Source organism: Cyanistes caeruleus, chromosome 3, assembly GCF_971803275.1.
Source record: "Cyanistes caeruleus chromosome 3, bCyaCae1.hap1.1, whole genome shotgun sequence".
Lineage (NCBI taxonomy): Eukaryota > Metazoa > Chordata > Aves > Passeriformes > Paridae > Cyanistes > Cyanistes caeruleus.
This window is the reverse complement of record NC_141703.1, coordinates 73584219-73611604: the sequence shown is the minus strand read 5'-3', so window position 1 is coordinate 73611604 and position 27386 is coordinate 73584219. Positions and strand designations below refer to the sequence as shown.

Below are 27386 nucleotides of genomic sequence, written 5' to 3'. Positions count from 1 at the left end.
AATATGGTATCATTTTCTTAGACATTCTTAAGGGCTTTTAATTGGAAGAGCTTTCTGCTGCCTGTGCAGATTGATTCAGCTTAAGGTCTTTGTTGACTGGATCTGAGAACAAACTATAAATGGTTTGGACTGTGAAAATGACATTAGGACTGCTGGTTGGCCTTGTATCAACACATAGCATGGCTTACCATGTGACGTTGTATTTAGCCAACAGCTTCATACCAAAACAAAGAAAACATTTTGTTCTTGTTGCATATTTTAAATGGCCAAACACATCAACTTTCTCAAATCCCAGTATCATATTTATTACTATAGCTTATCTCCCCCATGAAAGAGTTTATTAAGAAACAAATAATATTTAGACAGTCACATCATAACTGAAAAAATACACAGAAAATGTCAAATGTTATAACTACACTCTAGTCATCAAGTTATATCAGAAAAATTTAGACCTTTTAAAATATTTTCTCTGTTCTTTTCTCCCTTTCTACTTCCAGTATTGATGACTTCTTTTAGTTAAAGGGACAGTGAAATTTCTAAGTTACATAGTACAATGAGGTGGTTTGTGGCAGACTAGCCCCTTTATGGACATAAGGAATGGAAAAGAAAAATATTTCCCATTTAAACAACTTATCACACCTGCTGCCTTACAGAACAGGGAGCCTGGGTGCTGAGCTTCGTGAGTGAGCCCAAAAGCTTTTCTTTTTTTGGAGGGCTTTTCTCCCTCCAGCCCAGGATGGCAGAACTGCCAGATGTATAAAAACATCAGATTCAGAACTTTCTTTTCATACAAACCATATTTGCTCGTATCTTGGTTCAGATTTGAAGACAGAGTTGTAATAGCTCCACTCTATTTAGTCCTGTGCAGTGTCTAATATATACAGACTCTTACTGATTTACACAGAATTCTGTACAGACTTTGAACACTCAATTTTACAAGAAAATCACATACAAGTGGACTATATATGATTCAAGAGATCTGTATTCCCAAAAATAAGAGAGAAGGAAATCTCTAAGCTCTAATTAAAGGCTATGTAGTAAAAGCACTAGGGGAATTTCCCAGCCAGTAACAGCAGCATCATAAACCAGTGATGCCAAGTAAGTAATAAGGGAAATTCAAGGGCAATTCTATCCCTTATGGGTGTTTCCTCCAACACATACTGTCCTGAACAAAAGTCTAAATTACTGAAAGGCAAATAATATTACTTTTATCTAAGAAGACTTTTAATGCAGTGGATGTCAAATTGCTTTCCATGTCCTACACAAATGGGAAATAAATAAGGTTTTATTTGGTAAGATGGAGGAAGGAATTGTTTCGTTTTTTCACTGGTAGTCAAACCCTTCAAAAGAAAACTTTTGCAGATGCCTGATGGGACCCAGGTATACTACACACTGTTGCAATGTGAACTCCTAAAATCTGTTTACTTTTAATTTCTCATTTTTTTTCCTGATTCAAGCATATGTAAATAAATATATATATATATATATATATATATATGGACTCACTACTGTTTTTCCATCTACTGTCACAGTGTCTACAGAAGGTGCACTGTGTTACAATGTACAATTGTGATCAACTAAAGTCCATGGTACAAACAAGGACTACACATATTACGATTCTCTAATGCAAACGTGGATACATGCCATATTTTAAACCAATTAAGATGTAATTTTAAAATACTGTATTGTTACAAATCCAGAAGTAAGAAAATTCTGTATCTTTAAATACCAACAGTGGTATAGCCAAAACACATGCTGGTTTTACTCATGTGCTCCTAGTTACTTATCAGAAATCTTTAAAGAGAGAATGAAAGCTCTGCAATGAGAAATAAAAAATAAAAAGAAATCAAGCAAACTGGTACTCTTAAAACTAAGTACATTGATGGATTGTCAGCTGCATTAAATTGCATAAGTAAAAAGGTATTTCTTCACCTCTTCTTCTCAGACTCCACTGCCAAGCAGGTAAGAAAGGCTGCCATAGAACTGTTTGTTCTCTCTTAAAGAAAATGCAAGATAACAGAAAATCAGACTTTCTGAACAATTTGATTTTAGTTGCACAGCACAGTAGTCTGTAATTCCCACAAAAGTATACTTGAAGGAATAGATTTTTGTCTGTTTTCACCTCAGCTAAAATCCTGCCTGCTTCTTTTATAGTAATTTGCACAAATCCTGTTGAATTTAGCAGAGACAGGATACTTCTTCAAACCAAGATCAGCACTTTTAAGCATTTGTGCACCAAGCTCCTGTGCAAGTGCAGTACAATATTCCCTCTGGCTGTCTCAGCTTGTTGTTTGCCTGTGCAAGAACTCATTTGTTTCCTACAGCTTTTTAGCTTTTTCCAACATTTTGAAAAAATGTATCTGTAACAAACTTATTAACAGTAAATGGGTCCCAGTAACTAGGGCACTCAGGTAAACTTCTCAGGATGTTTCTGACCCCAGTTTAAAACAAACCTTCCACTCCCACTCCTCTGGGAGAGGTTATTTTAAATCTAGATCACTTTCATGAACAAGAACAGAGAGTTATATTATTAGGTTCTTCTCACAGATCTGCAGTAGCAGATTGACAAATACCCTTTACTGATATATTTCTTAAAAGGGAATAAACCTACAAATTAAATTAACTTCTCTGTCTTAATTCTGCTAAGGGTAAGATGGGTTTACTCATGGCCTTCACAGTCTTCTGCAGGACATCAGTCCTATTCAGCAGAATGCCTTATTTCTGTTAATTTTCTCTAACTCAAGTGGAAAAGCACCAGGCAGCCTTTAGGAATTACTACATACAAATAAAAATGCTTGAAGAATTACACAGGAAAAGATCTGTTAAGCTTAAACACCCAAGGCATCTTTTTTGTGATTCACATATCACTTCTTTCAAAGGAGTAAGTCTCATGCTTTTTAATCTATGCAGGGATCAAAAACTATCCCTTTTTTCCTAATTTCACAACACATAATCAAACACTGATCATCTGTACAATTTTCACATCAGCAGACACAATTCAGAAACACATGCAGATACTCTAAAAATGTTAATAACTCTTCAGCCTGTTAGAAAATGGAATCTGTTTTTCCTTCACATATAACCCCTCTGCCCCAGTCATGTGCAAAAGCTCTGCTTGAACAGCAACCACTAACACGGGATGCATAATCCATCGGATAAAGCAATTAACAGAGGAAGGCTTAAAGCCATCTCTGATCTGGCAACTAGCTATTTCTGTCATAAATATGAATATTGCATAGCTGGGAAAAGTGTTACAAAAAAGTCTCCTTTCAGGAAAGGACCCTCCATCGGAAAATACTCTTGCACATGGTTAAAGAAGACTCTTGAGTATCGGCTTCTGTGAAGACTATTCAAGGGCATATAAATTTGGCATATAAATTGCAGTTTCCATTGATTTGGATAACTGACTTTGCCCAAAGAGAGGGGATGTGGATCCCCTCTGCTCCAAACTGCTCACAAAACACAAATAAACTGAAGGGAATTACAAAGGGATTAGAAGCTAGTCCAGTGGAGAGGTACATGTCCCAGAATACTTCTTCAAAAACATCCGGTCTTCACAGCAAGTGGAGAGCCAGGGTTCTGGTTTAGAGAGCTGGTCACGCAAAGTGGAGAGCATGAAAATGAGTGAAAGGGTCAGAGAAGAAGACAGAGGTGCTCTTTGCTTTGCATACAGTCATCTCATTTAACTACTCATTGATACAGTTAATTTGCAACGAAATTTTAAAACACATTTATTCTTCATCACAGCTCTTTCTTTTGGGAGAAAGTTAGCGAGATTCTGCTAATACAGAATTTGACTGATCTGACTCAGTGATGCTCACCTGCAGCAAGACTGAGATGGGCTGAATGGAACAAAAGGATATCTGTAACAATTTCAAAAACCAACAGTGCTTCTGCAGGACTCAGGCATGCAGCAGTGGTTCTCACTCAGTTGAGATATGGAAGAAGGCTGAGGACTGAAATGGGGCTTCCAGTTGGAAAACTAGAGCTCACTCAGATCTACAACAACCCTTCCTCAATGGAATCAGTCTGGAGACAGACACACTTCTGTAAGATCAATAGCTCTTAACCAGCCCCTCACACTCTGGGAGAAATCTGGACAACTTCCACGCCCAAGGATCCTCATGATGTTGCTTTCCTGGTGATACTGATTAGGCTGTTGACTCGCTGATGGGGAAAGCTGCAGCACTGCTCAGCCAACAACCCCTGGCAGCAGCATGGCTCAGGAATCACGTCACACTACCAGCCATGACTTGGCTCCTCATACACTGGCCACATGGCAACAGTGTAGAGGTGAATAGAGGTCACAAATTCCAGAAAAATGCTATACAGTGTATTTTAGAGTTCTTTGTGTGCTCACCATGCTCCTGGCCAGCCCTGCCAATAGCGAGTTCAGTGTGCTGGAGCAATGGGCTAACATGTCCTTCAAAGTTTTACCCAGCAAGACTATTCACACAGATGCACCTTCTTTGAGAGAAGATTCAAGGCCAAGAGCTTTGCTGATAGGGTATTTCTTAGAGAACATTTTTATCTGTGCCACAAAAAAGCCAACACATGAAGCTTTTTATTTCATCATCTCAAATACCTCACTCAGGTGTTGCTTCCCTTAGCAGATTGCATGTCAATTCCTTGTATATTGTGAATTTGCAAAATAACACTTGATTTAAGGTATATTGAGATTCATTATAAAAAATATTTCAATTAAAGGATCTCAAAACAGTATCCTGGATCTGCCCTATTTTCTTAGATATTCCTTGGTCAAATTCTACTTGACTTCACACGTAACTTATATCCTTACCTAGTAATCACCCAGAGCAGCATTTGACAACTTGACTGTAAAATCTCTTAGTGAAAGAAGCCTTGAGTTTAGCCTAGAAAAGCCATTTGTAGCTTTAAACAAATCCAGAAATAAACATTTGGGTGGGTGATCAATCAGTTCTTTCACCTCATAATTTTGTAGAGCTGTACTTTGGCATGCATAGGTACAAAACAAAATGTTAGTCACTTCTAATTATTAATTGGAGATTTTTGGACATTTCCCATAATTAATGCTACAATCTCAACTTTTACAGTGCTATAGAATGAACTCTTAAATGTCAATCAAATTAACACATTCAAAAATATGAAGCTTATACAACATTTTAAGTGAATGGTAAATTCTTTTTTTTAAACAAAAAGGCTTTTTTTTCCTAAAAAAGAAAAGAAAAGGATTATTTATGATACATTGCATGTATCTCAAACTAAAAAAATTCAGCAATACAGTATTGATGAGTTTAACAACTCATATTTAGAAATAAAACTCTAATTCCCAGAACATGCCTTATGGACCACTTCTGTTACCAGAAGTTTCATACTCAAGGCATTTGTAGGAGTAGTTTTCAAATGTATCTTCTGCACTTCATCATCATCATCATCATCATCATCATCATCATCATCATCATCATCATCGAAAGTTTTGGGGTGGAAGGGGCCCTAAAGATTATCTAATTCCACCTAGCCTTCTATGGGCAGGGAGACCTTCACCAGACCAGGTTGCTCAGAGCCACACTAAACTCAGTCTTGAAGACCTCTAGGGATTGAGCATCCACAGCTTCCCTGTGCCCCACAACCCCCACAGGAATGAACATCTATTCTAACCTATTCTCTTTCATTTGAAAGCCATTTCCCCTTCTCCTATGTCTACATGCCCTTATAAAAAGTCCCTCTCCGGCTCTTTTGTAACCCCCTCTAGGTTGGCGGATATAAGGTCTCCCTGGAGCCTTCCCTGCTCCAGGCTGAACATCCCCAGCACTCTCAGTGCCAAATGAGACTTTATTTTCTTCTCCTTACTCAAAATAAAGACTTCCTTCCAAAGTAATACTGTTGAAACTGGGCTGATGATAATTAGTAAGGCAAACCAAGACCTAACATCTTACTCACCCTGAGCAAAGGTACCAGGTTTTGGTCCCACAGTAGCAACACAATACACTTAGTTCAGAATTGTAATTTGATTTCATTTATCAGTTAGGGGTCAGAAGGTCCTGAACAAAGCCACCGGTACTTCGCTTTGGATTTATATTGTCATTTTTATATTCCTTATTTTTACACACCTGCATGCCTGACTACACCAATACTCAAATAATGAATTGGTAACAGTCTCCTAAAAAAAATGTGTCATTTCTGGACAGTGCAAACAGTGGGCTGCTACAATGGTTTTTCAAGTCTTGCTAGTCCAGTACTGGCACCCTGGTCTGTCCAACACATTCAGTGAGCCCCAATATAATTATATGACACCATGGGAAAAAAACAGAATTGGAGCAGTAAGTCAGTTATTTTTAAATACTGTTTATGTATTTGTTAGTGTTATTCCCATGTCCTCGGAATTCTCTGTGGAGTTCCCCATCACCCAAAATGGTTCCAAAAGTCTTTCAGGACCCTCTGATGCTGCTGAACATAGCTAGGAAACCTCTCAGATGTTTCTGCATTTTTGGCTGACAGAAAATATTCTGTTATTTTATGCTCCTATTCCCAGGAACAAATGCCAGAAACTGAATGTTCAAGACACAGAACAGAAGTTATCTAATAACTGAATTTGAAGCCTTCCTGAGCAAAGAGGAAATAGACTGAATCAGCAGTCCTCTGAGATGAGTGAGAAAATTTGATGTTGTTTTAATGATATGTTCCATACTTCTTTCACATGAAAATTAAACAACACTGCATGTCTACACAACACTCACATTACTGCTGTAGACAGTATTTTTACAGTAATTTTTCATTTAAAATTAAAAACTAAATACAATTCAGTGAAGCTGAAAAATCAAAGTTCTTTCAGTATAAACTACCTCCTTCAATACCTGCCAATCCTTGGTATTTTTCTCATTGGGTCTCAGTGGAGCTGGAATTAACATAGCCTCATCTGTTCTTTTCTTGGTAGTTCTCCTTTACTAGCAGAAAGAGAACTCTGAGAATACAGGAGCTCTTCATTACTTTTGCCTGACTTCTACCAGGTGCAATGTCCATGGAGGCAGAATGTACTTTCAGAGGGGAGTCATCCAAAAGTCTGCACGGCAAAGGACTCTGAGACACAGCAGTCAAAGCCAAAACAATCCCCAGGCTCTGGTAATCCATTCAAACATTCCCTCTGCTGGGTGCCTTTAAGGTAACCAAGCAGAAAATATCAACAGCTTTATCAAGAAAATTGTAACAATTCTTTTAAGCTAAACATTTAAAATACAGTTAATTTAGCATTCATTAGAAAGTGTTACACCAATACAAGAAATCAGCCTGTGCTGTATTGTATGGTATCAGTTTTAATATCATCCCTTTCTAAGCAAGGTCGTCCTGATAAGGACAAGCTACTTGACAATTGAAATAATCCAACACTCCTTCTAGGGGGGTAGGATCAAAAGGAGAATTTAAGCTGCAAAATTAGCATCAGTGGAAGGAGGAAACATAACTGCACCCCCTGATCCACACCTCATGCTCATCCTGCAGCCCATGTCTCACAACCACTAAACTTCCCTGCTCAAACACAGCCAAAACAGCACCAAGTGCCGAGGTGCTGTGAGGTGAGGGCCTACCCCCATCACACACAGAACAGAAAAGAAGTCTGCCCCATTTTACTTTGCTCCTCTAGCCATTGGGCATGACCTCACTGCTGTTTGGGGATAGGCGTAGCTGCCCCACAACAGCCATGAACGAGGACTTCAAAGTTATCTCAGTTTGAATATCTTTGCTCATTAAAATACCTGCTTAAGAAATTAATTTATTAAGACTGTAAATTTGGGGTCATTTTTTAAACTTTTCCTAACACATCACAGGCCAAATATTTTTATGCTCTAAGCTTTTATTTTATGAATTTGCAGAGGGAGCAACTTTGAAACCTGTCAATGTAAGTCACCTTTTTTTAAAACACTCCATTATATTATCTGTACTGTCTCAACCAGGATCCTTTTGACCTCTATTTCATCAGAACAGACATTTTTAAAGCTACCAGTTCAACATTTGAGGAGGGGAAGTACATGACTGAAGTACTGAGACATGACATGATCAGATCCTACCAACTCCAGTGCTGACAACAATCCACTAAAGACACTCCACAGGAATATTCCTACGAAGATGCTGTCAGGGAGACACAGAAAATAATAGCTGAAATTGTTTTTATGAGGATCACACAGTAACTCCGTAACAGCCCCTTCTAAGAAAGGACAAAAGGATTAAATCTCTAAAGTGTCAAAAAAAGAGAAAGGTAATTTGAAAATAAAAATGAAATACGTTTTTATTCCTATTATGATTGCATAAATGCTGCTCTTCCAGTGAGCCCACAGCAGAATGAGAATCATTACAGAAAAAAAGCTGCTGTCCAGTGTGACCAAGGAGATCAATTTCTGTTCTTAGAAAGAAAGAGAGTAAACCCTAAAATATATAAAATTCACAAGGCAGACAGAAACTACATTGATCAAAACATTGAAAATAATATTTCAATATGTCTTCATCTAGGATCAAATTTTAAAATGTTCACATCTTTCTGAGGTTGAAGTACCAAATGTTTATTATTTGCTTGCAATCTGCAAAGAGGAATTTTTTTTTCTTTTTTAAGAGGAAAATGATGTGTTAGGAATATCTTGCATGCCTGTCCTGTATCTTTGGAAAAAGAACATTTAATTCTTTTCTCAGATACTCAGTCTAAGTCCTCACTTACAAAAGCCAAAGGTTAGTGACAGGAACAAATAATATAAATATTATTTTACGGGTTAAGTCATTTCATTCTCTTTAATCGTGAAAATATGAGTGGGGTACTATATGTTCTTTTAAAAGAAATGTATCTTAGATATTCTGGCTGGACAGAATGTAAATATATATGCTTATAAAAGGCATATTCAAAAAAATAAAGAATGAAACCAACTACAAAATTTGGGGAATCCTAACAACAGTACATTACAATTTTTTTTTTTTTTTTGTTATTTGTGCTTTCTTAGCACAGGCAGAAGAACCCAGGCTCATCCCTGTGTTTCCTCTAAGCAGTAGCTTTATGGTTTATGTAACTTTTGCATCTAATATACCACTTACTGAGGTAACTTCTTCCTTAGCATGCCCTAAAAACCCTCAAGTGGCAAAGGAGTATTTCCAGAGTAGCAAATCTAATTACCCAACCACTGGGTCTGCCTGGCTGGGCTGTACACCTGAACTGTGGCTGTCATCAACATTGTAAAGAATTGCAAAGGAAAGGCTCATTCCTTCTGAGGGACTATTCTGGCCTCCTCAACCATTTCACCATTGCACAGCACATGCTGAAACAATGATCAGCGCTACTGGCATGGGCCACCTGCCTGACTATAGGTGATTTGCAGTTACTGACACTGTCAGTCTCTTGGAAGACCCTGGAGTAGAGCAGGGTGCATATCACACATCTTTGGCAAGAGTAAAAGGCAGGAAAACGTTACCTAGTCAAACTTCTCTCCAGTACCACCCAGAGATAGCAGAAACACTGCACCTGGCTAGGTATTAGCAAATCAGCACCTGCTTTGGAGTCCTGACTTTTGCAAATCACTATTATCTCACTCTTTCATACTACTGATAATTATTCCTTATGCAAAATCAGGTGTTATTTCATAGCAGTATTCTCCTTGATTAGAATTTTATGACCTACTAAATCTACAGTGTCTGATTCAGCTACATTGCCTGTTTATATTCCCAGAATATAAACAGCTCAAATGCAGGTATAAGTCTCAGGCAAAGTAATTTTCTGTTAACTGTTTATTCCATCTGGGTCCATGACCCAGCAAAACATCAGCAAAGTTTTTGATTCATGGAGAGTGTCAAAACTTCAGAGCTTTGCTTCTGTGGAAATAAAGCATGAAAAATTCACGACAAGATGCATGCCCAGTGAGCATGAATAAATTAGTATTTAGAGTCAAACCATGCTGTCAACTACAATTTAAATTCAAAAGACTAGATATTTATAAGATATGATTGGAGGAAACAAGGTAAGCAGTCGAAAACTGGTCCAAAACTACTAAGCTACACTCAAAACCAAATAGGAAGGGAATGCAATGGTCCTAAACTGAGGTTTGAAGACAAAATTTAAGGTGAAGGGAGAAAGTACTAAGCTTTCTCTTTTGTGTGGGCTCTTTGGCCATGCAGGACAGTTCTGCAAGTGACCTGGGGTAACTCAGGCTTGCCTTCAGGCACAGGGCATGTTCCAGGAGCAGGGTTAGCAGGAGGTTTGGCAATTGCTTGGTAGAACTGGCCTTACAGCTGAAAGCTGACAACACACAAGTAGTGCCAGAACTTGCACTTGCTGCCCCTCAGAGCAATGTAACCCAGTGCTTATGTTCAGCGGCACACCCAGGTGTTCTCACAGGCTCTGCCTTCCCACCCATGCACTTGAGAGAGCTCCTGCACAAAGCCCACTCAATCCAGAGGGAGATACTCCAGCTGTTCCCTTTCCTTCTAAGTCCATTCAGGCTCTGCAAAGAGACACATCAATAAAATCTTAGCCTGACTTCATGCACTGTCAAACTGGAGATGCCAGGACAGGAAACAGTAAGGCAGAGTGACTGAATGTGTCTGCTTTAATTCAAATATGCCAATGCAAAGGGCTTTTTTACTAACATCACACCTATTCAGGTTAGATGACATGAAAAGCACACTCATTTAAGAACTCAGATAAGCAAATTAGGAAAAGCATGAAAATTCATTGTGAATAACCAACCCTTAATTTTAGTCAGTGGAACAAAGGTAAGAAAAAATGCATTAATGAAAAACAAACTGAGTTGTGTCTAAGCATTTCCATCTTGTAATATAAAAATTAATGAAATGCATTTTGTTCCAGTTATGACATAGTGTAGTTTAGAAACCGATTCAAAAGTTTTGCAGCAAATAGAGAAGTATGGACATTTTCATGTCCAAACAGCTTCCTTATCAAAACATTATACAAATTATAAAAGGGAAGAGTTTACCATGGAGTCATATTATTTTAATAGCCACTTCACTTGATAAAGCAATTTCCAAACAGCTTCTTTGTTTTTCAGCTAATGTGAATGAGCAAGAAGTATTTTAACTTTAGATTGCTACACCTTTTCGGTCCTATCACTGAAAACACTTCCAAAATGGCATTTTCATTGGCCTGTCCTCAAGTAGAAATACTAACAATTCTGGGCCAGTTTCACAACACCATTAAAGTTCTCCAACTCACAACTGTTCATGAGATAAGAATGTCATGTCATCTATTGTTTCTCATAACCCACCACAATCTCTAGAAGCAGTGAAGCCAGCCAATCCAATTCATCTTGAAAACCATCAAAGCCCATACACACTTCAACAAGCAAATGGGTGGGATATTAGCATTAGCAGAAACAGAAGACACAAATTTGATTCCATGAGCTCCATGAGCCTGCAAAGCAATGGGAGCTTAGTGTCAAAAGCTGACTGACTGAATAAATCAGCTCCAGGAAAAAATTAGAATTCCTAGATCATAAGTGACAGATGTCCCTTATGCCAGAATGACTTTCAGGCCATTTCATTTTAATTTTATTAGGAGAGGAGGAAAAACAGTTACAGAGCAAAAGCAAAACACAAGATTGTGTCCAGTGTGTTTTAAATTAATCTGCTACTGTCAGGACTCCTTGTTTCATTCATCTGGTCCAGACTAAAAATACAGAAGGAGACAAAAAATTGACTCAGTATAAAAAGGGGGACAGCATACTTCCAGCACTTAAAAAGCATTGCTTTTTTAGTTTCCAATGATCAACAAACACACTTCGGAAAACACACTGGGAAAGCGCTTTGCTGAAGCAAGGGGCAAGCAGGCTTCTTTGCCAGCTGTTTTACTCCATAATCCATGTCCACACCAGCTGGAAGTTTCCAGAGGGGTCTCACATTCAGTTCATTCAGAAACATTCAGTTTCTAATAAACAATAGATCTTGTGTCCACAGGATGCCACAGAAGCTGACAGTATGAACTTCCCCTGGTTCAAAAGGTGCTAGAGAAAATTATGGAGGCTCAGTCCTGAGGGAGCTATCCTGTGCCACATCCTGGATACCACTGCAAGAGGACATGCTTCCATCCCATGAGAGCTAAAAGCAAGGAGAGTGTTTCACAGAAAACACGACAGGTGTTAAACTTCACTTTATCTGTTTCATAAAGGATTGTCTATGACTCTGTGAGAGTCAGCATGTTGGTCTGGATGGACTTTTCATCATTGAATCACTGAACAGGCATCCAAAAGAATCAGCGAAGCCCAACTCCTGGCCCTGCCCAGGATGGTCCCAAGAATCACACCATGTGCCTGAGAGCATTGTCCAAATGCTTCTTGAGCTCTGTCAGACAAGTGCTGTGACCACTTTCCTGGGGAACTTGTTCCAGTGCCCAACCACTCTGTGGATGAAGAATCTTTTCCTGATATCCAGCCTGAACCTTCCCTGACACAGCTTCAAGCCATTCATAAATCTGCATTATATGTGGCATTTGGAATTTCTTCCAATATAAAAAATTCAGTGGGTCATTTTTGTCAAACCCAGTGTTTTGTATTTTAAATGTTGTATTATAATTTGTAAGGTAATTTTTTTCATTAATAAAAATATTTTATGTCTAAAATTACTGAAAAGAAAATTAACTCACACATATAAATTAAAGTTATTTTCTTGCCAGAACACATTTTGCTGAACTGTTAACTGGGAAGTTATGATTTTAATAAAATATTCAAGGCAAATACATTCCATTTAAAAAAAAAAAAAAAAGTCTGGACACATCCAGTGATGTAGTTTTAATTGCCAGCTTTATTCTTAGACAATTTCTAAAGTGCTCAGAGGCCTAAGTCAAAAGCTAGTGAGTATCCTTACAAAAACTGATTTATTTCAAATGTGCAAAGGGACTGTTAGTCTGAGCTGAAGGGCACCAATACAAAGAAAATACAGCTGCACAGCATATGGCAGGGAGCCTGAAACCCAATTTTTGAAATGCAGGTCCACAAACCAGTGTCACCAAAGGTGCTGGCAGGGCCCATCCTGTCAATGTGTGCACCAAGAGGGCAGGCTCTGGATGGAGGTCTCAGGGACAGTGAGTCCCTGGGAGGGCAGCCCCATCTCCTCTCAATCTGCCCAGCACTGATGGCTCACGGGGGGCACGTGAGGAGAACGTGCCAGAAGAGTGAAAGCAGGAGAGTCATTCCTTGCATTCCCATTCAGCTAAAAATTGAAGCATCTCCAGCCACCTCACTGTACTGTCAAGGAGACGAGTATTTATATCATGGCACAGATGGCCTTGCTCATTAGTACAGTCTGCAAATGACTGCACTCAGGATGTACCTGTCAGGAGCTTCCAGCCTCTGTCTGGTCAGGAAATGGTGGGGGGACACCAACCTGCCCTGCAAGCACTGCTGGGTTATCAGCTCCCCCACATGCCAGCACCTTCACCTCAGTGGACAAGCTTGACATGGATTTCAGAACATTCCATCACACCAGTTCAGACTCAGCCCTCTGAATTTAATTTCTTATCCCATATGTGACTCCACTAACATTCACGAAACTTCTGTGAAGCACAGTTGTATTAACTATGTATGAAGCCACAAGGTATCAATCCCAAATGGTTAATTGTCGTAATAAATTGATTTTTTATTGCTGCAATAAATAATTGCTCCCATGGAGAGGTATAGAATGAGTTTCCTTAGAGAGGTTGAACAGCAAACATCATGACCTTGTTATTTTGGGACAATATCCAAAATTTGGAAAATCTGGCTGGATGCTAGTGAAGGTCTCTGGTTAAACACACACACACAAAAAAAAAAAATTAGAGTGAAATGTGAAAAACAACAGAATGTTTGTATAAGAAGTAGAGCAACAGGGCCCTTCAACATGTGGGTAGTACCATGACATAAGAAAAAAACCAATAACAAGCAATTATCTGCATGGGAAAACAAGAAACATGATGTTGGAAATCACATTTAAAACTAGGTGTCTATGGTCTTCAGGTGGAGATTTTTTATTTTTTTTTGTGGTCCCTAGAACAAATGGGATATGCTGTAAACACTCTGGGCTCCAAGGAACAGCTGGTGACACACCAATCTAACAAAACTTTGCTGAGATATTAATGCATGAGGGTGTGCTTCTGCAAAGATGCACATACAGCTCTGCAGGAAGTGCTACCTTTCACCCAGACCTCACAAGCCTTATATCAGAAATTTAGGACAGTGTTATTTATTCCAATGATTCAAATACCAGTAAATTGAAACACATAAATGAACTTTTAAATAAACCAGACAAGCATTAAATACCCCGAAATCCAGGACAGGCGTTTTTTTTGGATTTTGCTTCTAGGCATTTAGTTAGGAAACAATCATTATTTATGACTTACTTTCATCTGAACATAGAGCTGGTGTCGGGATTAAATGAAAACTATTTTCTTATTCTGTCTTTCTCACTGCCAGTCTACAAAAAATATGTTTTATGCATTTAAATGAAAATAAACATTTTTTGAAGAGAGGCTGGAACATCCTCTGTTCACTGCAAAGCCTTTGAATCTTTTTTTTTTTTTTTTAATGCAATAAGACACCTGAACAGCTTCAACACTGCAGCAGAGTTGTCTAGGTCACATTCCTACAGCTGCCATTTAAGATAACCAAGCCTGAAAAGTGTCAGTTATTGCAGAGTCAAATTTATTTTTTTTAGAAAAGATAAATATCTCTAAGTGGCATGTGATTATGAACTGAATAGAGGTATGTGGCAGAGAAATAGAGAAATGTCTATCTTTTAAGCAGAGTCATGCTTACAGCCACTGATCTACCTGCCTAACATTCAACTTCCAAACAAGTTGGCAAATTGAAAAGTATCCCAACATGAGCTAAATGAGTGACATGAGCTATGGGAAAATAATGCAGCATGCAGTTCCCAAGGCTCAGTCTACTTTTTTTATCCATAAAGGACTTGAGCATGACATAAACTGTATTGCTATGTCCCTCCTCTCAAAATCTATGTAAGCAAGTCAACCACAGCCTATGAATCTGTGTAATTAAAAAAAAAGGGGGAATATCTAGCAAAACACATCATATGCTGAGCTTATTTTTAACTATTCATGTGCAAAGAAATTAAATGCTTATCAAATGGGTGAGACAGAAGAAAATACCTCTTCAGATAAACTGATACTCTCAAATTAATTCCCATGCCTGCAGCAAAACAGCTCCCCTGCACCTCACCATTACCCTTTTGCCTCATCTTACTCTTCAAGATAAAATTTTTCTCCTAAATGCTGGCAGGCAAAGGATTTCCTTTCCTGTCATCCCCTTCCACCTGCTTCTCTGGTGCTAGTAGTGTCTATTCTAAAATCCTGCCTCCAGCAAGCCCTACTCATGCCACTTTCCTTAGAGTAAGCCACAAGCATATGAAAAATTTGTGTGTTTAACTTAAATAGGGAAAAAGGCTTTGAAAACCTCCTTCCCCCACCTAAATCTCCTTTCTCTTCAGAGTGATTTACAGCAGATTCATGAAGAGCAGAAGACACTCAAAGGGCTCTGACTCTGCCCTGGGAGAAGGGAAGGTTTCTGAGAGAGACAGGTGTGTTCTGCATTAAGCATCATGAAACCAGACTCTTTCAAAGGAGAAACAAGTGTGTCATAAGGTAGCTCAGACCCAACACCTCCACACCTTTCACACCTCGTTTCCTTCTTGCAATAAACGGCTAGGATGGCACTGAGGACAGATTCTTAAAAATAAACTCCCTTTTGGTTTTAAGAAGGTTGAATTACATCAACTAATACAAAATGAAAAGCAACTGTTTCTCATTTCCAGAGGAAAATGCACCAGACATACACTTTTTGAGCCTAAAGTATAGTGCCAAAAAGGAGCTGGAAATATTGCTGCTGTAAGAAGTAACTATATTTTGAATCATCATAGAATCATAAAACCATAGAATTGATTGGGCTGGAAGGGACCTTAAAGGTCATCCAGTTCCATTTAGGGCAGCATTATTTCCAAGGCACCAAGACTTTCAAGCCTTTAAGCAAGTTTTAATGTTAGCATTAAGTACAAGTACTTTGGTGCATAAATCCTGGAACCCTAACTCACACCAAAAAACTTTCCTGTAATTCAAGGATAGGCATTGAGACAAATTCCATCCAACCACTGGAGAACTCCACATGAAAGATGCGTTCTCAGCTTACTCAGCTGAATGTACTGAACTCAACCTAGGGCTCACTGGTTAAGGTAGCTATCTCCTAAAACACTGGGGAAAGAGACAGTGTATGAGGACAAGTGCCTATTTGAATGATTGGAACACAATAAAACTGGCCTAAGTGGTACTTGGTACCACTTAAAGCTCTGGTTTTCTTGAGTGCAGGGTGAGAGGTAAGAAGAAACCCATAGGAAAGCAGCATTCCAAAACAGGGAAATAAGATGTAGTAAGGTGGCAATGAGAAACCTGCAGTGAGAATCTTTCAGAATAAATACTTCAAGCTAGTCCCTAGAAAATGGCTTTAAAACTATTCTTATCATACTATAGCTGGAGTGAAGTTAAGGATTAGGTACAGGTATTTTGTAAAATTGCTCACCCTTCTATTCAAGCTATACTATTCAACCACACCGTGCAGAATTTTCTGAATGGAAATGTCACAATTTGCTACAACTTCACAAGCAAAGCTTATAAATAATCTAAGAAAATATTCACTTGGCTGGGAAATATCACTTAGCCCCTGTTTGCAAGGCATGAGTGGGCTTTCCAGAGTACACAGGACTTGAGCTGCTTTTCTCTGAGCAAAAAATCTTCTCCCATGACACACATATAAGCACACCCACTTCCAAATTAATATTCTTACCTTATCTTTACTTTCAGAATCAGAATCCTCAAGTTTGGTCCGAATGACAAAGGGTGTAGATAACCTCAGGAGAACTCGTTCAAATGTGGCACTGATTTTAGGAGAGACTATGTCAAAGCAGTCTTGGAATTTCAGGGTTTTATGAGTGTCACATCTGAGCTGCTTCCTAAGACCTTCTCCAAGCTGGAGAACCAGCATGTTTGGATCAAACATCAGGTGAAAGGGGAAAGCTCTGCAGAAGGTGCTGATACTAATCCTCAGGTCTAAGGGGGACTGGGAAGTTCCTGGTGGAAGTGCTTTTGTGGTATTTGCATTTTCATGTTCTTTGATAAGGAAAGTCAAACAACTGCAGTTACCTGGGTTTGTCCCCTCTGAACACAACTTATCATTTGTGACCTGTTCTACTTCTACTTCCAAGCGGTAAATCTTCTTTGCTGCTGCTTTTATCATTCCTGTCATTGCAAATCCCACAATCTGGTGTGGGTGAAAATAATGAAGCATGAGATTGCCTTCAGGGAGTTCTTTGCATAGGAAAGAAGGAGATTCCAGGGTGGCCTGTCTTCCAAATGAAGTTCTAATATGCTCCAGCAAAGCATCAAAGCCATTGAAGAAGTCTTGAAGGGTTCCACCTACAGCTCGAAGAACTCTTTCATTCTCGTCAAAGCAGATATTGAAGAATTCCTCCCCAAACTTTTCTTGCATTTCCTCAAACTTCAGACCTATAGGACAATGAGACACTGATATCAACAACATAGTATTGTTACTGTGTCACATTTTCCCTTTTTCCTCTATTTGCCCAGTATTTTTCCAAATTAGTGAGAGCAGCTTTTTCACTAGATCCAGAGATATCTGTGGTGGTTGGGAACAACCCTAGAAGCTATTTTTTTAAGTCCTCATTCTTTCAGCTTGCTGTCCCAATATTCTCTTACCTGTCCCAGACAGTTATTAGCGGGCCTGTTTCCTTTTCCCCACTGCAGCCAGTCTCCATTACAATTTCCCAGACCTTTGCATGTCATATCCAGGCCACTGTGTGAATGCACCTGGGCATGGCTGCATCCCTTCCCCTGCTGACCCGGCTACAAATGAGGCTTCCACTCTAACAGCCCCTCTGTTCATTCCCTCTGTAAAGCACCCAGCTCTGCCCAGCTGCTTAAAGAATAAGATGGGACTCTTATTCAACAACAAAGTCAGTTGTTTGGCTTCCCATCCACAATGTAAAGCCCTGCAGTCAGATTACACTTTCAATAGCTGGCAAATGGGGATTGTGAGTTTTGAAGGGGTCTTTTAGCCAAAATACTTTTCTCATTACAGTCATTGGACACTGCCACAAGATACAAAGAAACAATTACTTATTTTTTGTTGCTTGCAAAGGAGAGCAAAGCCTTTTCATTACAAGCTTCTACCTACAGTCACCTATCTTTAAAAAAACCCTGCCTCTTAAGAGCAGTCTGCACAGCTAGTAGATGGGACAGCTCTGCAATATCTCACAATGTCACTTCAAGTTTCTATCACAAAAATTCAAAAGTTTTTGACTGACAGAGGTGATAAGGCTAGCACTGCTGAAAGGATGAAAAAATACTAGTACTGGAAATTTTTATCAAATCCTGTTTCAGTTTGTTATTTACAGTTTTAAGGATAACCTACAAAAAAATAATTTTGAGATGGTTACCAAGCATGTTCCTCTGTCTTATTTCAAGGAAGATACACTCTATTTAAAGTTTCAACTCTACTATGATATAATCCCCGTATCATAGTAAAGTTATAAAATTAATCAGATGTTTGCATTGTTTTAAGATGTAACATAATAAAAAGAAGTATTAATCAGTTCTATGTGAATAATAAATATCCAGAGTTTTCAAAAGAAATTAATACAGGAATTAACAGCATAGTTTCTTCACTACATTGAAATAACTGAATATATGATTGAAATCATATAGAATTACATGTCAGTCGACTAGTCAAATACCTTGAAATTTATCTTGAATTTGACCAGAAATGAAGGTCAGTTATTTCTTTCCTGAGGACACAACAGGCCCTTTTTTTTAATGTGTATTCAGCATGCTTTATAATATTGGTAATATCCCAGCAGATCACTGAATCTCTCATTGTTTAGACTGCTTCTAAGCTTTTCATTTGGGAAGAACAGACTGGTTAGTGAATTTTGTAGCCGAGATATAACAGGGGACAGAAGTCATGTTGTTTGCAGACAATAACCTTTAATTATCTCAAGGCAGTATCTGAACTGCCTATGTATACAGGCATAGTTAACACAATCAGTATTCACAAGGGATTTCAGTGTTCCCCAGCTTTACAGTCTGCAATGACATATGATTCATAGCAAATTAAAATGCATAAATTATATATATAAATATGACAAAGCATATTTTATAAAAGAAGTAATAGCAATAATTTGGGAAAGTTCATTCAAATGCCATTACTCATAAAGAAATTTGGTCACTAAACTAGGTTATTACAAAAATATTCCCAGGATCTTTTATGACCACAGATGGTCAGCTCTGCGGCTAAGCCAAAAGAAAGTACCTCTGGTACACAATGCCACAATATCCTGACTCAGAAGACTGTGTGCCAATTCCTGACTCATTACCATTACGTCTGCATAACATGGTATTGTAGTATCTTACCAAAAAATACTCACTAGAATCCAAAAAGAATTAAATTCTAACCCATACCAATAATGTCATTACTGGGTATTAATATCAAAGAGCTAAGAAATCGTCATATTCATATGTATGCACAAACGAGATATGCACAACAAAGATATTCATTTTTTAAATCTCATTGTCCTGTACAGTGAAGCGTGAGCAACCTTCAGAAGTCTGTGAGTAAAAGTGAGCAGTCTAGCAGGGGCACCCAAGGCTGTAAGATTGCAGAAAAGAACAGGACAGCATCAGAAACCCATGGGATATTCATACAGATATATCCCACAAAGCCACCCAAAAGACAGCACAGGTGAACTGCCTTTCAAGTGAATTATACAGATACAGAGAAGCAGCTGCCCTGGCACCACTGCCTGCAAATGAGGTTTGCAGAACTGATCACTCCAGGACTCTGCTGCTATGTATGCGAGCCTCACCTTATTATCATTACTGGGAACTCTCTCAGTATTTGCTGATTGTCTTAGACTGGTCTTGTTCTCCAGTCTCCACGCTGGAGAACTGGCCACTCACTCTGGATGCAACATACTGACCACAAGCAGCATGAATTATACCATGAAATTCAGGTAAATGACCTGGCTCAAGGACGTGCCACTGCTTTTAAAAACATTTGAGCTTTGAATTGAGTTACATAGAGTACCAGCAGAAAATCAGATCAACTCTTAATAGAAAAATGAATGTGACCAAACTCAACCAAACTGCTGGTCTGTGTTAGTCATGAATTTTCTCTACAATAACAGACATTGTGATATACTAAGAAAATTTAAATCAGTCAAGCAACCTTCAAAACCAAAAATCATAATGTTCCTATCAAGGAAGTTTCTTCCTTAGCCTTATCAACAAGACATTAATTTTTCTATGATGCATGATGTCTCTCTTTAAATTAAAAATATTTATTTAATAATTTCCCATTACACAAACACAGACTAAATTTTTCTGTATTTCTTTGCAAAGCTATTGGCTTCAGTGATGTCTTTGTGTAAAGTTGCACAAAATATTCTATATGTATTTTTACTGAATTATTCCTGCCTCTCTTATTGAAACAAATGATGAACAAATTCTCACCTAGCACTAATTCTGTATGTACTTCAGTATAACCTTTTCACTTGCTACTACATAAATTATCCTAATCTTTTTCATATCTTCTGTGGATTTTCTCCCTGCCCATATTCCTACACATAGCTGTTGTGGTTTAAGCTGAGCTGGCAAGTAAACACCATACAGTCACTTGCTCAGCCCTCTACCATGGCAAAATGGGGAGAAGAATCAAAAGTAAAACTTGTAGGTTGAGATAAGAACAGTTTAATAATTTAAACAAAAGGAAAATATAATAATAATAATAATAATAATAATAATAATAATAATAATAATAATAATAATAATAATAATAATAATAATAATATAGTAATAATGATGATAAGAGACAAAAAAAAACAAAACCCACATGCTAAGACAAGTGATGCCCAATGCAATTGCTCACCACCACTGACAGTCCCTGTCCTGGTCCAGGTCACTCCCCCAGTTTATATACTGGGCATGACATTCTAATGCTGTGGAATGTCCCACTGGCTTATCTGAGACTCAGCTGGGCTCCTTCCCAGCTTTCTTGTGCCCCTCCTCATTGGCAGAGTGAGGGACACAAAAAAAGTCCTTGGCTTAGGATTAACACTACTTAGCAACAACCAAAACATCAGTGCGTTATCAACATTATTCTCATACTCAATCCAAAACACAGCAGTGTACCAGCTACTGAGGAGAAATTAACTCTATCCCAGATAAATCCAGGACGATACCAGACTGGGAGATAGTTTTATTACAGGTAAAAAATCTTCATGCTAGAAAAAAAAAAAAAGAATTCCAGAACTCTCTATGGGGCATATTCTATTACATTAGGAGACTTCCAAGGGCTAGTTGTTATCTTTAAAAATTACATTCATAATGATTTCCAATTTCAACATATGGTACTTCCTGTATTTTTCTTTTATGCTGAGAATAGACAAAATCAAAATAATCTTTTTATAATCTTCAGATTATGCATCTACATAAAAAGTCCAGTCTTTTCAAACTCATCTCATGTTCAATTGTTGAATAATTGTACAATTGTTTTTCTGTTTGATTTTGCAATGGAATAATTCAAATTGAATATGGCATTGAAAACATGAGTCAACTTCTGCTGCTTCTGACAATCTGCTATTCCATTCTGAAAAGGCAGCATTTCTTCCTTTTTCACTGTGGAACTCTAAGCAAAATTTTCATTCAGATTCCAAGAAAAAGAAATAATATTTGAGACCTGTATGAGGGACAGCATTTCCAAACGCAGAGGCCACTGCACTCCCTTATCACCTCATGTATGGCCCCAACTCGGCTTCCTAATGAGCCCTGCCTTGCAATTAATACGGAGGAAAACTTCTTCCTTGGTTCACTGGGACACTCCACTAAGTGGTAATAATACAAAACAAACCAAAAATCATCCCAACACTCTCTGCTGCTCCCCAACTGAAGTAACTTGTTATTTTGAACATCTGCTTTTTTACAAACCTTCTACTAATGTAGTAAATGAAGCCCTAAAAATTCATTAGTCTCAATTCGTCTTCCTTCTGGAGAGGGATCTACTGTGTTCCTATGACTTAGTCTATGTAGGGAAAACAAATCACATCTTAACTTCAATGTTTTTTTCATAGTAGTTCCTTTTTGTTGCTTTTCCTTACAATGTCACTTTTATTCTAGTCCATATTGGACAGAAACTAAATAAGCACATTGGAAATTGAGGAAAAGCAACCACAAAATGAAAATATTGCTATAGACCTCTACTAAAAAGCACTTTTGGATCTGTGAAAAATTATTATTCTTTGAAAATGTGTCTCAAAGACATTAAGAGAAGGGATCCTGTATTTGCTAGCACAATCCAAAATTACCAAAGTCTTTAAGCACAGGTTCAAAGTACAAATTAAGCATTTCACTGAACTGGAGCAGAAATAGATGACTTCATCCTGTAATAACATGCTAGCAAAAGGTCTTCACTTTCTTTTCAGCAGTTAATGTCAACTGAAAACACACTACAAAATGTCAGGGAATTAATAGAATATTTTTAAGTATTTTGTACCTTACAAATAGGAGAAATTAGGTAAGAATCAGTTCCCATAAAGACAACCGCAAATCATAGGCTCTTGAGAAATAATCAGAAGATAAAAAAATCTGATGTGATAAAAAGATTTGATGTGATGCGATAAAAAACCAATGTAATCCATTAATTGGTACAGCATGCAGAAGCAGTTATAAGCCATCCAGTTTTTCCTAAAAGTAAATAATGAAGACAATGGCTGCAGAGTGGCCAGCATCTGACTCATTTGGCATTGAAAAACATGTTGATTTTTTTTCTGAGATACCATTCAGAATCTGTAAATACCAAACCTTAAGGGATTGGAACAATTAAATATGCAATTCCAGACCTCATACTGTGAACAGAAGTAGAATTTGCCACCTTGAGTTATAGCAAGTATCTCTTAAATGTTTTTGGATTATCAAATTTTTGGCATCAGTAACATTTTTCCTTAAACAGACCAGTGGACAGAAAGACAGGTGGCAGGTCAGAATTCCAAAGAATGATTTCAGATGGTAAGAAAAGCAACGTTTAGTCTCTGAATAAAAAAAGATTTTCCTGTGTATACACTAATGCTGAAGGTACATTAGATGAATCATTTGGCTTATACGTGAGTACCAGTATGTAATTACTGTATAAATTCCTACTTTCACTTCATTATGATAGTGAATTTGTATCATCTAGGGAATCCAGATAGCATTTTTATATAAGTTTTTGGGGTTTTTTATATAAATACAGTAACATTATTTTATGTCTTGTGACATGGCTGAAAAATCTATACAATACTTCTCTTACAGTGACATGCAAGGCCTGCATACCTTTCAAGATTTCACAGAATATAAATGAGAACTACTTTTGTAAAGAATTCCTGACAGTTGTTCACCTATAATATTTCTTTTATCCACTTTTAATGAGGTGGGTTCTTTCCTTGTCCTCTGACCAGTGATGGAAATACCATTGTAATTACTGCCTCTTGAGGTGGGGAGCTGATTGCCAGTTCTCAACATAAATAAATGAGATTCTACTCAAAACTGTTGACACAGGAAGCTCACATGAGATATTAAGAATAGGCAGCAGAAGAGGTTTTTGCCCCCATATAGTGCTCTCAGTAGCTGCCAATTCTGCAAGCAAAGCCAAGCTATGTGAAGCAAGACTATCATGATTTTATGTCCCCCACCACAACCTGGGAAGCTCCCTTCTAATATTTGTGCAGGGCTTATTAAATGAAAACTGCAATCATTAGATTGGTAGTTCCAAAAAATTAGGCAGATCAGGTTTGTTTCATGTTAACTTTAGAGATTAAACGGTAATAAGGATTTTTTTCATTTCCTTTTTTTCATTTAAATAAATATTTATGTCTTTGAATTAACACAGGGAGTAGAAATGCATTTCCTGAAATGAATAAAATTGCAATGGAATCTAAAAACTCTTCCCATGAAATGCAAAATCATCTCTCATAACTCCTCACATATATAAAGGGCTCAACTCATCTGACTAAATATAGAAGTCTAATGCTCCTGGAGTCTTCATAAGACATCCACGACATCCACAAAAGAACCAACAGATAGTTACTCTGTCTGCCAAGATGAGGGACCTAAGAGACCTATACATTTCTGAAGGTCTGACAGAGGCCACAAGATACCTCACAGCACCTCAGATAATGACAAACACCTACATTTAGTCAATGAATCATGGCCAGAATATGTTCTTTATAAATAGACTTCTACAAGATGCTATTGTACATCATAATTTCAAACCGCTCATTATCTGCTGGTAGCTCATCTGCTTTCTAACAATAAATAGCTCTGATTTGAGAAGAGTGGGATGTCTAAGGCCATTTGGTATAAACGTTTGTCCTTTTCTAATTGAGATGTACTCATCTCAGTTTTGAAATCACATGAATTACATGCTTTTTGTTTAGATTACTTTTGTGCTGCCAGTGCACTGTAACATCTGCTAAATAACAGGAGCCCTGTGTGTATAGCTTAGACCCCCCAGGATAAAGTATTATTAGATCCATTAGTATTGCCAGTCCTCTGGGCTGTGTAACATTTCCTTTTACACCATTTGTAAACCAACAACTTTAATTATAAATCAGGCTGTGTATCTTAAATCAGTTGCATCCTAATGACTATCTGTAGTTCTTAGTGCATAGAAGCGACAGAAATTTAGATACTTTCAAAATCTAAGTATTTACAGTCCTCAGACATGTCCCAGGAAGTCAGTGTACCAAACTTTGCTTACCTTTTCCAAACACTACACCTGGTCTAATTGCATGGTAGGCTAAGATCTGTCCTGACACCTCCTTTTCAATTATTTCCTGCCTCTTCAAATATAGTATTTCTCAGAAGTTATTTAATTGTTACCAGAATGACCCCAGATTTATTCCTCTTTAAGAACAGAGTATCATAGAAATATAGAATATTCTGAGTTGGAAGGGATCCACAAGGATCATGAAAATCCAACCCTTAACCCTGCATAAGACATCCCCAGGAATCATACCAAGCACTTCTTGAATTCTGTCAGGTTTGGTGATGTGACCACTTCCCAAGTGGGAGCAATACAAATTGAACTGCCATCACCACAGTGAAGCGCTCAGCTACCCTCTGGGTAAATAACCTTTTCCTAACATCCAGCCTAAACCTGCCCTGACACAGCTTCTACATCATTGTCTCATATAAGAGCTAAGATTTTCTTAGTTTCATAAAGGAAACATAGCTCTTTAACTTTAACAAACGTACAGAGAACAAACGATTTTACAGAATTATGCCCTTTGTACTAAATGAAGAATCAGCCCTGCAAGATATATTTAGGCATGAAGTGATTTGCCCTATATAAAGCAGCCCGCAGCACATGTTCTCTTTGGTAGTGACAAACAAATGTCACCCAGAGCAAGAACTCTCTAAAACCTCACTAACAATGGATTCCACCTCCTCCTCTGTGTCTTGGGGAGGCTGAATCCAGAAACATGATTTATCTCCCTGACAGAACAGGGCTCTGGGCTGGGATTCCATACAACTTATCACCAGGATATTAGGGAATCCCTAGGGAATTGCCACTGCACCATATCATACTCCAAACAGAAGATGCCCAGATAGATAGACAGACAAGCAAATTCCTCACACCACTCTCTGAAGCAAAATCAAAAGAAGAGCGTTATTATCCCATAAGCTACAAATGCCTAATAGGAAAAATTCTTGCAATACACTGAGTCCACATGCAGAGGTGACTTAGCCAGTGGTGCACTTTTTAAGGAAAATGAGGTAATTCTAGTATTATTTGCTTGAATTTAAAAAAAAATGGGGAATTTTCTTCTGCACCTTAAGCAATGGCAAGTCAGATACATAAAATTACTTCTCTAGGCCTTCCTACTGAAACAATGATCTGATACACCTGACAACATTCATTTGCAACTTTGGACTGTGTGACCAAGTGTTATTTATCTAGTGTATCTCACACAGTGCCGCAGTACATACAATTTAGATATTGCAGTCTAAAATACAAAAACAAGCTTCAAAGACAACATTCCTTCCATATTGTTAGAGACTCGGTATGAATAGTTACTGCTGCTTTGCAGATTTTGCACAACAGCTCTTTTTATATGACTTTACAAATTCAGGTTATTTTCATTAGTCTTACTATCAAAGTGAGGACAGATTATAAAGCTCCTCAGCAAGATGCAAAGAAGATCCAAAGAAAATACCAATGCCATTTAGAAGGGAACTGCCTTAGTGAAGATTCCTTTCTTTTTCTTCCCTGTGAAGGACTGAAGAGTGCAAAATAGTTCATGTTTTCAAAGGCTATTGTTTGCAGTGTCTGAAAAGAGTGGTTGGAGGAGATGAGGTGAAGGTTGTACAATTTTTATCTGCTACGTGCATTTGGGATGTGAGAAATATCATGTGATATAATGGAAGTAGTGGGTGGGGTTCAAAAAGGAAAATCGGGCATTTCTCTACTGTTTGGTAAAGCTCAGTAGCACAGACCTCCTTTGAATATCTGCCAAAAAAATAAACAGGAGATAGGTCATAAAGGCTTCATGTCCCCGAATAAATTCCTTACAATAGTAGTTATAGAACAAGAAAAAAGTTTTCATCTGTAATTTCCTGCTGCTAAAGTTTTAATTTGCAGCTACATGAACGTCTTCTGCTTTATTCTGGCAGCATTTAAGTAAAAATGCACACTCTGATCTTACTTGAGATCAAATTATTTTAAATCATGAGGACAAAAGCAGTCCCAAACGAGATTTACTGCCATTTCTCAAAGTGCTGAATGTACAAAGGGTATGAAAATGTCTTTACTTCTAGAAGGTTGAAATCTGAATAGCATTGACATACGGTTTAAAGGATTTTAAAAAAATCCTGTTATCTCCATTGTACAGATGGGAAATTGAGGCAGAGAAAGGATAAAAATTTGCCAAAGGTCAAATAAGAAATCTCTTCAGATACAACTTTTCTCTCTAGCATATCTCAGTATGAGTTTATAGTCACCTAAGAAAGAAATGTAGTAATGCACATAACATACTTCATCCTGGACATCTTTCTCTTATCATTATTTCTAAAATAAGTTCAAACCAACACTGTCAATCTCCTCTGAACAGAGTTTACTGGTGGACTTGTCAGTGCTGCATGAACAATTGGACTTGATAATCTTAAAGGTCTTTTTCAACCTAAAGGATTTTTTGTTTTTATATGTTTGTGAAGGACAGTGTAAAATGATGCATGCACCAATTAATGAAAGCAGAGTCCATCACAAAGCTGTCTGGACTATTTTTGAAAGGTTTGAAAGTTAAATTAAATCCTCCTGCCTCAGAAGCTGTCATTGCAAAGG

The 27386-nt window shown here is 37.9% G+C and overlaps 1 protein-coding gene across 2 annotated transcripts in view; it reads right to left on the bottom strand.

Moving 5' to 3' along the window:
* GUCY1A2 (guanylate cyclase 1 soluble subunit alpha 2) overlaps window positions 1-27386 on the bottom strand; it is a 133844-nt gene that overhangs the window by 88993 nt on the left and 17465 nt on the right. For both annotated transcript variants that reach the window (XM_086881967.1, XM_086881968.1), the window contains exon 4: window positions 16785-17503. In XM_086881967.1, coding sequence (XP_086738093.1) covers window positions 16785-17503 — 719 coding nt within the window. The remainder of the gene's footprint in view (window positions 1-16784; window positions 17504-27386) is intronic.